Source organism: Zosterops lateralis (genome assembly GCF_965231275.1).
Source record: "Zosterops lateralis genome assembly, chromosome: 6".
Lineage (NCBI taxonomy): Eukaryota > Metazoa > Chordata > Aves > Passeriformes > Zosteropidae > Zosterops > Zosterops lateralis.
Window position 1 is genome coordinate 36,591,394 of NC_139761.1, and position 11,382 is coordinate 36,602,775.

Here is an 11,382-nt window from a genome sequence, read left to right on the forward strand (position 1 = left end):
AACACTAGTTTGTATTCTTTGATTCTACTTAGAGACATTCTGCTTAAACCTAATTAAAATTGTTTCTATCCTCTTAACTTTTCTCAGCAGCAGCAGAGGAACATCAGCTATAGCTTACACAGTATACTAGAGAATTGTTAAATTGGACGTTTTGTCATCACACTCTGCATAATGGGTATAAAGATTAAAACGAGATTCTTAGAGAAGTTCAAATATAAAATAGACCAAATACAATTAAGTCCTAATAAAACGTCCTCAAAAAAGAGCCAAAGATTTCTTCCTTAATTCTGCTTTAGGTTTATATGCGATAATCAGAGAAACTTGTGAACTTTGTGGTACTGAGCCACCCAGTGGTTACTTCGTGAAAGCAAAATACTTATTTCAGCAACAGAAATCAACAGGTGGATGTTCACATAACAAATGATACAACGGTAGAAAGGAATATATCTGCACCACTTCAGTCTGCTCCATATCCTGAATACAAAACTGGGCACCCTCCAGAGATAACCAACTATCCTGGTTGATAGATGTCCTGCCAGTGACATTGTACCAACCCATCTCTTCATGAGGGTTACAAAACGGAACAATCAATGCTTCTGATAAACTGTCCATCTTACTCATAGAACAAGAGCTTTATCCCAAGTGGGAAACAGAAAATAGGGCAAGCAACAGAAAAAGAGAATCTGAAGAATGTATTTATCACTATCATTGAAGCATGGTTTGGAAATCAGTAGATGTGCCATATATCACCAAGGCCATTTCCTGCTTTTACACAAAATCATATCAGTCATAATAAACTGTAATTTAAAACTAATTTAATTTTTTGATTGGAACTCCTATAGAAGCATAAGCTTGGACCTAAGACTTTGATCTGTAATTTTAATTATAGGATTTTATAACAAAATTAAAAGCAAGAAACTGAGATTTTGAAATCTAATGCTTTTATTAAAGTGACATACAAAATACAGTGTTTTATCAAGATGCTTGCAAAAATGAATAAAGATACTACAGCAAGTGCAAAAAAAGTATCAAAACAATTTTTTCATTGAAGATACAGGCTCCAAGGGACTCCTATCCAACTATTTCAAAAAGGAACTCCTTAACAGGCTTCTCAGTACCCTGTCTTCCTATGAGCTACTGTTCATTGTCCTTTTTTCTAGTAAATAGTTGGAGAACTGTCACTTAATAACAGAAATATAACTACCTTTGAAGTCTCTGTTGGATTAAAAGACACCTCTGTTGCAGTTTTCACAGAAGACTCTAAGAATGTAATACTTTGAGTAGTCATCCTATTTAAGGAAAATTATTTGTCAGGTTAAAGACAAGCCAAAGTCCAAGTCAGCAGTATTGCATACATTGTTAGAATACATTTCCTTTTGCAGTTCTTCCCATTTCAGTATTTGCTCTGTCAGCTCCTCCAATTCTATCATGAGCATCTCTGTCTTTGATAAAGTGGTGTCCTGAAACAGAAAAGAGTTGGATTAAATCTCTATACATCCTGTCAGACTACCAGGACATAAAACTGACCTAAATCACCAAACAACAGTGCATTCTTCATGCTGGAGAAGACAGCAGGTTCAGTTCTTTCACTACTCACCATGTTGTTCATCATATGTGGTATCTGAGGGATGTTTCTCACAGACTGCAAATGGCTTTCAAGCTTCTCAATGAAAGTCACAGCCTCAGTCAGTAACTCTACTATACACCTGTAACCAAAAATGAGCTCAAAAGTTGTGCTAAACAACAAGAATTTAATACTTACAAGTTCTTTTTCCATTGCCCTGCTTTTCTTAATCCCCTTTTGCAGCTTTATGCAAGTTCCTAGCCACGCAATTATTTTTTCTGCAATTACACATCTTGTATTACTCTTAGCAACAAGCAGGGCAGGAACTACAGAAGTGAATACCCACTCCTCCAGTACCTGGGCTAGATTTTTAGATTGTAAGAAGAAGGACTAGACTTTTAAAGCATGCATTATGCATGTCTGGGAATCATTCATGCTTAGTTCTAAGTAAGCAATAGTGGAAGGAAGACACTCAGTGCTAAAGTAACAACTCCTGCTTGGGAGAAACATAACAAATCCACCATGTAGCACATTTGTTTAAAACAATACATGACAACTTGTTCTGTAGACTTCTAAAGAAAAGACCAATAACCTAAGTAAATACTCATAAAATATGTATCACTACCTTTCTATGAATTTATTGCATAAACTACCAGCTTTTAGCTCAGACTCTACTACCATTTTTTATGTCTATTTTTATCAGTGGAAAAATTATTGAAAGCATATGATTTTTACTGTCTGTTAGTTCAAATTAATTTGGACTCATGCAAACAATAAAAATTATTTTCTGTGTACTTACTTGTGAAAAGTAGCCTCAATAGGCAGGCTTTCTTGACATTTGTGTTTGATCAACCTCTTTCTGAGATCCCTCTTCTCTTTCAGTATGGCTTCCAGGTGCCTGTTCATATCTTGCAAAATCTCGCACTTTTTCCCTATAAAATAAACTTGCAAAGTTTAACCTATTGTCCTACTAAAACAAGAGCAAAATTTCTCCTGAACACAAAAAGGAAAATATTGTTCAATTGCAGTGGGTAGCTTACATTCAAGAGACATTAACCAGAATGGCTTTTGTTGGAGCATATATGATTTAGTATCAGCATGCACTCAAAGTCACAATACCTACTTTTTAGAGATACATAGAATTGTTTTACATTATCTATAGTTTTAAGTAAACTCTGAGAAGTCAACTATACCATGGCACTGAAGTATCACAACAGATTACACTAGTCTAGCACAACAGTAGCAAGCTAGAATGTTTTTAAGCATACATAAAATCATAATGGACAAAGTGTGCAGTAATAAAGAAATCAATGGTTTTTCTACAGTACAATTGCACTTACCTAAGTAAAAATGGTGAGTAATGTCTGCTGTCTCATTCTCCAGCTGCATCATTTCAGTTTTCAGTTTTATCTACAACAATAATAACATCAAATGAAAATGCATTTCTAACATACTTATCCAGACATTGTTGATTCTCTTGGGGCAGAGGAGGAAGTAGAAAGGGAGAAAGTGGCAGCACAGGGAGAGCACGTGTGTGAAAGAGAACAAGCACTAGGACAAGAACATGTTACCATGCTCTCTGGAGAGTTTCTACTGCTAGGTGGGGCTTTTTTGGTCAATAAGAAAAAAGACTGTTTAAAAAGACCAACCTAAATAATTTGGAGATTTGTGCTAGAAAACAGAGATCCTGCAATTCATTCCTAAACCACAGAGCTTATAACAGAATGGCTTGGGTTGAAAGGGCCCTTAAAAATCATCTAGTTCCAAGCCCCTGCCAATGGGCAGGGATATCACCCACTAGATCAGGGTGCTCAGAGCCCCTCTAACCTGGCCCTGAACACTTTCAGGGATGGAGCATCCACAACTTCTCTAGGCAACCTGTTCCAGTGTCTCACCACCCTCACAGTAAAGAATTTTTTTCCTAATATCTAATCTAATATCTTCTGGTTTAAAACCATTTCCCCTTGTCCTAGTATTATCTGTTTGTGGGGAAAGTCACTCTACTTCTTTTCTTAAGCCCCCTTTAAGTACTGAATGGCTGCTGAACAATCCCTGCTCTCTCAGTCTGTTTTGTAGGAGACATGTTCCAGCCCTTGGATCATATTAATGGCTCTCCTCTAGAAGTGCTCCAACAGGTTAACTTCTTTCCTGTCCTGAGGATCCAAGACTTGGATGCAGCACTCCAGGTGGGGTCTCACCAGGATAGAAGAGGAGAATCCCCTCCCTGGCCCTGTTGGCCACGCTGCTTTTGATGCGGCCCTGGGCTGTGACTGCACATTGTCAGGTCATGTCCAACTTCTCATCCACAAGAAACCCCAAGTCCTTCCCCATAGTGCTGCTCCCAATGAGCTAATCTACCAGTCATGTCTGGGACTGCCCTGACCCAGCTGCAGGACCTCACATTTCGTCTTGTTGAGCCCCATGAGGTTCTTGTGAGCCTACTCCTCAAGCTTGCCCAGTCCCTCGGGATGGCATCCCATCTTTCTGCTATGTCCAGTGCTCTTCTCCTGCCAATTTCTTCATCACTGAATAGTCTACCCTCTCCTTACAAAGCAGTTTCCTAGTCTATGTAGTGTCTGAACCAACATTATAAAATAAAAGGCAACAGCAGATCAAGGCAGTATGCAGTATCTGAGGTTACCACCTGCTAAAGAACAAAACTGCCTATAAAAAGACATATTTTTGTGTACTGAAGTCAACTACAAATTCTTCTTTATTGTGCCTTTTCTTCAAAAAACTTCAGGTAACACTTTATTCAAAGCTGCGTCCTTCTGCCTGTTGAATCCTTCTACTTATACCTTAAACGTTTGTTTCATAGTTTTGGTTTTTTTATCACAACAAAAGTGCCAACTGTTAAACAGCTGATCTGTTAAAAAGCCCTCAAAACACGAAACAACATGGCATTGTGGCAGCCTGGTATTTCACCGGGGCCCTGTATCACCTCCAGGTAATACACTGACAGTCGTAAAGGCTGTACCTCATTGATTTCAGCTTCCATGTTTACCATCGCTTCCATCTCCGAGAACTTCGCAAAGCACGGCGTTCTTCGGCAAGTTAAATCCAAGGTCTCCTTTGAAATAAAGACAAAAGGAAAGATGCGATCGGGAGGAAGAACGCGCCGAGCGAACGCTCAGTAATGGCTCTCAGTAGTTTAAGGCGGCTCCTCTCCGCAGCAGTGGAGCATTAGGGGGGCCCAGGTGTGAGTGTGGCGGTCGGGGCCCCGGGGGTACCTGGCTGAGGGCCCCCGCCGCCACACACCGCCCCAGCAGCGCCGCCGCCGCCGAGCGCTCCCCGGGCTGCCAGGCCGCGCCGCCGCCCCGCTCCTCATCGCTCTCCGCGCTGAGCCACTCCAGCTCCAGATCGCCATCCAGCCCCGAATCGGCGCCGAGCTCGGGCTCGGCCGCGCCGCGGGGCCTGGGGCTGGCGGGCGGGACGGCGGAGTCCCGCAGGGAGCGGGAGCGCCTGGGCGCCGCCATGGCGGGCGGGGCGGGGCGGGGCGGGAGCGGCGCTGACACGCGTCCGGTTCCGGGCGGGCGCTGCCGGGGCGGCGGTTCGGGAAGGGCGGAGCTCCGGGGCTCCGCCGGCGCGGAGCGTCTGCCAGCGGGGCCCGGACAGGTTGGTCGGGCCGGGTTAGGCCGGGCTGGGCCCGCGGTGCGGGGGTCGGGGCCGGGGCCGGAGCGGCCGGGCGGGGCTGGGTGAGGGACCCGCGGCCTCCCACAGGTCAGTGCTCCCTCACCTCGGCCCTTGCCGGGCCATCTCCTGTGGGGCGGGCTGTTTACGTGCTGTCCTGGGCTCCATTCCCACAGCCCGGTGCGGACCCGGCACTAATCCCGGGCCTGTGCGCCCTGCGATTAAACCCCGCTGGGGCTGCGGGGGTGGGTGTTGTGTGTCTGCTGATAGGCACAGCAGAGGAGTCAGCTCTCTGAACAGAGTAAAGGTCTCCAAAAAAGCAGATAAAACAGTATCAGTGTCGGCAGGCCAGCGCTGGTGGGTGCCACAGAAATCACATCCCGCCTCCGGGGAGAGGCTCCTTGTGCTGCGGGGCCTCGAAACTATGACAAATGTGCAATTTTCCCTAGTTTTAACTGTGCTTATTGCATAGGTTCAGTAATCAAACTGCTGTAAGGAAAACACCTTAATCTAAGTAAAGTAAACTTAAGCGAATCTTTAGACGTATAGATTTTAGTTATGAGGGAGATGAAAACACAGCAGTGTCAGAATTGCTCGTAGTGTTGGGGACAGTGCACATAAAATGACTTTTTTGCATTTGCTTTTTCACAGAGATTTTGGGTTGCATGTTCTCTGTCACAGAGTAAAACTGGCTGACACCATCACTCGGACTCTGTGTGCTTGACAGGGAACTGTTAGGATGGGAAATAGTGCACTAAAGGCCCACCTGGAGACAGCACAGAAAACTGGTGTGTTTCAGCTAACAGGAAAGGGGCTTACTGAGGTAATGTACTGCGAGGGGGAAACACGGCTTGTGTGTATGACTGACACTTTTGGAGAGAAATTCCCTGCATACATGTATTTCTTATAAGCAGTCATGATTTTTTTTTTTTTTTTTTTTTTGCTTGCCTTGTCTTCTGATGGAGGATTTATCTGTCAGGGCACTTGTATGCTTATAAGCCTATGCCTTACAGTGCATATATGTTCAAGATATGTTAAAGAAATACTAGTTATACTAGATGTGCTTTTAGAAAATGGCTGTGAACTTGAGGGGGACAATATAAATTTTATGACCATATTGTATCTTAAAAGATACTTCACAGTTTGTCACATTTAGGTACTTATGCTGTATTTAATTGTAGACATATGAATAGTCTGTACAGGCTGTTCATTGGGCTGGCAGCAAGCATTCTGAAAGTTTATTATATTGGAAATTATTTTCACTTAGACTCAACTGCAGAAAAACACAGAATGTCCTGGAACCTTAAGTCAAGGAACAATTCACAAGATAGCCAAAAATAACTCTATATTGCAGTAATTTTCCAAGCCTTTTCTAACGTACCTTCTTCCACTGTCCTACCTTCTCTCTTCACTTTTATGCTGTCAAGCTGAAGGAGGATCAAAACCACTGACTTATTTACCAGGATTCCTTGATGGTGATTGTCAGGTTTTTCTTTTATTCACCTGAGTGCCAAGACTCAGTACTCACTGCCAAAATGGTACAGGATGTAAATAAGAATAAGGAAAATTGTATTATTTAATTATTTTAAAAGGAAAGCAGAAAAAATTTTCACATCATACTCCACTAAAATATAGAGTTATTAACTGGCTGTAGGGTATTTTAAATGATAGACATGTTTAAGAGAAGCACATAAGAGGAAGAAAAACTACTCCTTGTAGATATTAGTGTTTTCTTCATACCCCCTTTCCCCTCCTCAGATGAAAAATAATTTTAAAAATATGTGTTAAGCAAATTTGCTAATCATACTGTGGTGATTGGACGTTATGATACATATGACAGTATGTGACAGTGAGACAATTAAAATTTTAACTGTATGACTTGAACATTCAAATTTATATCAACTCGTTAAATGCTGGATCTTTTTTCCCCCCCAACAGTTTCCTGAAGATCTGCAGAAGCTAACAAGCAACTTAAGGACAATAGACTTGTCAAACAACAAAATAGAGCTCTTGCCACCTCTCATTGGAAAATTTTCCTTTTTGAAGAGCCTTGCCCTAAACAACAACAAACTGAGTATGCTTGATTTTTAAAATAATAACTCATTTTCTCTATCAAAAACTAAATTTAATTATTTAACTCTCACAAGATGTAAATGGGGAGTTTAGTCACCTAAACTGAAACCTTTGGAATTCATGTACAGGATAAAAACCTCTAAATCATAAATTCTACAAAGCTAGTTGCCACTTAGTGTATTATCAATTTTACAATGACACATGAGTACTTAAACCCATCCAGGTTTTGTGCTGTGACTTGACCTGACATGAGCATTTAACAGTGCCAGATGGTTTAGTATTTGCCTAGAGAACAGGTAATGAAGATTACATGTAGACAATGTTGCTGGCCATTCAGCTGTTGTTACTGTTTCTGTTAAACAAACATCCATCATTATGGAAAAATCACAATGAAGAAGCTAGGGGTTTTATGCATTAAGTATTATCTGCCTTTTTGAAAAAACCAAAGATAATTTACAAACCTCACTAACTCTGTAGTGCGCCTCAGGAGTGTTAGAGGTTATACATGTGCTGGTGGAAAGAGGGATAAATAGATGCCAGCAGACCTTACCTGGTGATATTTATATGCTGGTGTGACGCAGTATGAATTATCTCTTAACTTGCTTCTATAAGCTGAGTAATACCTTTAAAAGGCAAAGGTGAAGCAGTGAATTTTCAAGTGTCATAGAACATGCTGGCAAAATGTTAGTAAGGACTATCACTAGCAGGCTGAAATCTTCTGAACAGTGATTTCAGACCATGACTTGAAGGTCTGCCTTGTCTGCTGATTATTTATAATACATTTATGGATGATGGTTAAAAAGCACATGTTATCTGTGGGCTTTAGTTTCCATGCTGAGATCTGTGCCTTCACTGGAAATTGGGGAGGAATTCAGTGAGAAATTACTTAATATAGCACTGTTCTCTCTGCAGAAGCTTATTTGAATTAAATGGGTACAAATGTTTACTGCTCTTTAGGTCAGACGTTTTTCTGTCATTTTTCTTTAGCTGCGTTACCTGAGGAGCTGTGTAAACTGAAAAAACTGGAAACACTACACTTGAATGGCAATCACTTGAGGCAGCTACCAGCTTCATTTGGACAGCTTTCGGCTCTCAAAACCCTGAGCCTGTCTGGAAACCAGCTTCGGACTGTGCCTACACAACTCTCTGGTCTTCGCCATTTGGATGTGGTAGATCTTTCAAAAAACCAGATCCAAAATGTCCCCGACACCGTGGGAGAACTGCAGGCTATCGAACTCAATTTGAATCAGAATCAGGTCTGGTAAATGAGATGTTGTGGAAATGTAGATTTAGGACATGGTTCATCTTGGACTTAGTACAATCATGGAACATAAGATGAGACCATCAAAACTTTATAGCTAAAAAACATCTCCTGGAAACAACACAAATAAGGAATCATAACTAGAATTTGTGTACCAATACATCCAACTGCCCGATTTAATTAACTAAAAAATCCTGAATTTAGTCATGCAGAAAATTATTTGAACAGTTCTTGAGTAGGAATGTGATAAACAGATGTGTAGGTTGCTTGTCATCATGGAATAAAAAAGTTATTTTGATTTTTGAACATTTGTTACTTATGCATTGTTTTTAAGTACTTACTATTAATGTAGTTTATATTTACAAAATGGCAGTTGTTCTGTATAAGTCAGAAACAGATCTCTTAATAATTATTGATCACTAGCATTTTAATCCCATTTCTCTTTTATTTCCACAAGATTTCTCAGATCTCAATGCAGATCTCCCACTGTCCACGCCTCAAAGTCTTGCGTTTGGAAGAAAACTGTCTAGAACTCAGCATGCTGCCTCAGAGTATCCTCAGTGATTCCCAGATCTCACTGCTTGCAGTAGAAGGCAACCTCTTTGAAATCAAGAAACTCAGAGAACTGGAAGGTTATGACAAGGTTTGTGTTTTGTTTTAGGGTTTTGTGTCTTTTTTTAAAAGAAACTGGTGAAGTCCTTACTCAGAATACTGAGCATTTATGATGATGAATAAAAGCACCAAATAGTCCACTGGTGGTGTTATTGCTATTGTATTCATAACTAACCTCTGAAAACAACTCCAGGAGTTCTTCAAAGATAACTTCCTTGTAGGATTCAGGGTCAGTATTCTTTCATCAGTATCTTTTGAAGGGTAGCTAATAATGACAAGTGTGTCTTCACTTTGATGCAGCAAAAAATAACGGATGCTTTGAATTATACAGCATTCTTTAAGTATTTATTATTAGTTCATCCTTAACACTGGAGATTTTACCATTAATTTGGATTGTAGCAAATCCCAGAAATTTTTTGGGGGTGTCTTTGTTTGAAATTAAAGCTCTAATAGTTACACCTGGGATATAAAAATATGCTTTAGATACAAAATGTTTTTAAGTCTGAGAGCAGAAGCCTAGCTGCTTTTAGTAGTAATGAGTCTTCTATTAATTTCTGAAAAAATCTTAGATTTTTTTTGTTTTCTTTGTAGTACATGGAACGATTTACAGCTACCAAGAAGAAGTTTGCATGATCGCTATTCTGACCCTGTATATTGCCAGTAAGAAGACTTGGACTAGGAGCATCTGCTTCACTGACTTGAACCAAGGCTGATGAAGGAAATGATCAGAGTACTCCTCTTCTAGTAGTCTGAAACAGCCTGTTAAGACCACATTGAATAAACTTGAACTAGAGAATATAGGTATTGAACTGATGAACCTACCCAGGGGCCAGTTTTGATTTTTGTGCCACAATAGCTTTTAACACAGTACATGTTCTCCTTTGTCAGGGCTTGTTCTTTCACAGAGAAAGGGAACAAGCATTTCAAAGTTGCCAGTTCCCTTTTGTCAGGAAGCTGGCTGTTGATTTGTAAGAGGATTATTTCTTCTGGAAACAGTTTCCCATGATAGCACATGGAAGTTCTACCACCAAAGCACTGTATGTCTTGCAGCAAGGACTGTTCTGCAGAGAAGAACTTTTACAAATGAGGTTTTAGTTTATAACCTGTGTAAGTTTTTTTTAATGAAGCACAAATAGTTATGGTTAAGTTAAATGTTTTATTAACAGCTTCCAGTAAACAAATTGTGGTTTGAGCATCCTTCATTTATATTTTACTCTACAGGCTTTCTTTCCCCATAAGCAAGAATTGCACTACAGTCCACTTTTGCTTGAGCTGTATCAAATAAAAATTAGGTTCATCTTCAGTGTATTCAGTAAAAATGTATATTGCTAGAAAATATAATATCCTTGCACTGACTCCTTGTGTACAGAGCAGTGCTGAAGGTTTTAGTTGTCAGTCCACTGCTGCTGCCTTATTACCAAATGCACCTAGAACGAGATAAAAATGTATGCAATCATGTAACTTATACTGAAAAGGAAAATGTACTTGTATATTTTAGTAAATTATTTTCAAAATATCAGTTCAAGTTTATTTGGTGTAACTTGTCATTTTATTAAGTAGTACTGAGATGTCACTGAAAGCCCTCACTTAGCTACTTGAGTCTGTCAGTTGGTAACAGCTGCACTTCAACATTACACCCGTAATTATGATTAGCAATAAGTGGTTCCTTTGTGAGATGCTCAGAGAGGCGTTTATTTCCTTGGCCCTGTTGCCATCTTATTTCAGTTCTTACATAGTAATACCTAGAAGAGCGTTTGAGGGGACATCAGCTCCTTATTCAAAGAATGGATGCGATTCATCATTTAACAGGGAACCAGTTGTACTCAAGAATCCCCATTCCAGCTATTATTTAATAAAAAACCTACTAGCTTCTTGACAGAAGTAGCTGACAGCTGACCATGTTTATGAGGCTACTTTGTTTTGCAAGGCATAACCAGGGAAGTGTTTTAAGAACACTTATGTCTTACCATGATGTAAGGCCCTGTATAGTCAGAAATTTATTCAACTTCACACTAATAGATTCCACAGATTAGGACATGCAATTGTGTAGTGAATAATCTCCACACTTGTTCTAAATGTTACCTCCTTCTACTTGATACCTAAATCCCATTTGAAGTACTAGCTTTTTTTTTCCTAGAACTTTGCTGTGCATGAGACATCAACAGAACAGATTAGCAGTTAGCAGATTTCCCTTTTGCATTCACCAAAGGAGTGGTCTGTCATCAATATGTACATACTTGGC

General features: G+C 40.2%; 2 protein-coding genes across 4 annotated transcripts; one reads left to right on the plus strand and one right to left on the minus strand.

Annotated features, from left to right (window-relative positions):
* Positions 1–919: 919 nt before the first annotated feature.
* HAUS2 (HAUS augmin like complex subunit 2) lies at positions 920–4,899 on the minus strand. The gene is made up of 6 exons (XM_083864152.1): positions 4,795–4,899; positions 4,542–4,634; positions 2,905–2,974; positions 2,364–2,496; positions 1,598–1,706; positions 920–1,460 (listed from the first exon to the last, which is right to left on the minus strand). The coding sequence occupies exons 2-6, from the start codon at positions 4,578–4,580 to the stop codon at positions 1,311–1,313; spliced, it is 501 nt and encodes a 166-aa protein (XP_083720278.1). The 5' UTR covers positions 4,581–4,634; positions 4,795–4,899; the 3' UTR covers positions 920–1,310.
* A 234-nt stretch (positions 4,900–5,133) lies between these two features.
* Positions 5,134–10,670, plus strand: LRRC57 (leucine rich repeat containing 57). 3 transcript variants are annotated; one of them, XM_083863540.1, is made up of 6 exons: positions 5,134–5,179; positions 5,846–6,017; positions 7,133–7,268; positions 8,255–8,523; positions 8,986–9,171; positions 9,732–10,670. In XM_083863540.1, exons 2-6 carry the CDS (start codon positions 5,934–5,936, stop codon positions 9,771–9,773), a joined length of 717 nt encoding a protein of 238 aa, XP_083719666.1. In that variant the 5' UTR covers positions 5,134–5,179; positions 5,846–5,933; the 3' UTR covers positions 9,774–10,670. The 3 variants fall into 3 exon arrangements, with proteins under 3 accessions (XP_083719666.1, XP_083719667.1, XP_083719668.1); XM_083863541.1 differs by having other exon boundaries at positions 5,876–6,017; XM_083863542.1 differs by having other exon boundaries at positions 5,140–5,179; positions 5,922–6,017.
* The last annotated feature ends 712 nt before the right edge of the window (positions 10,671–11,382 follow it).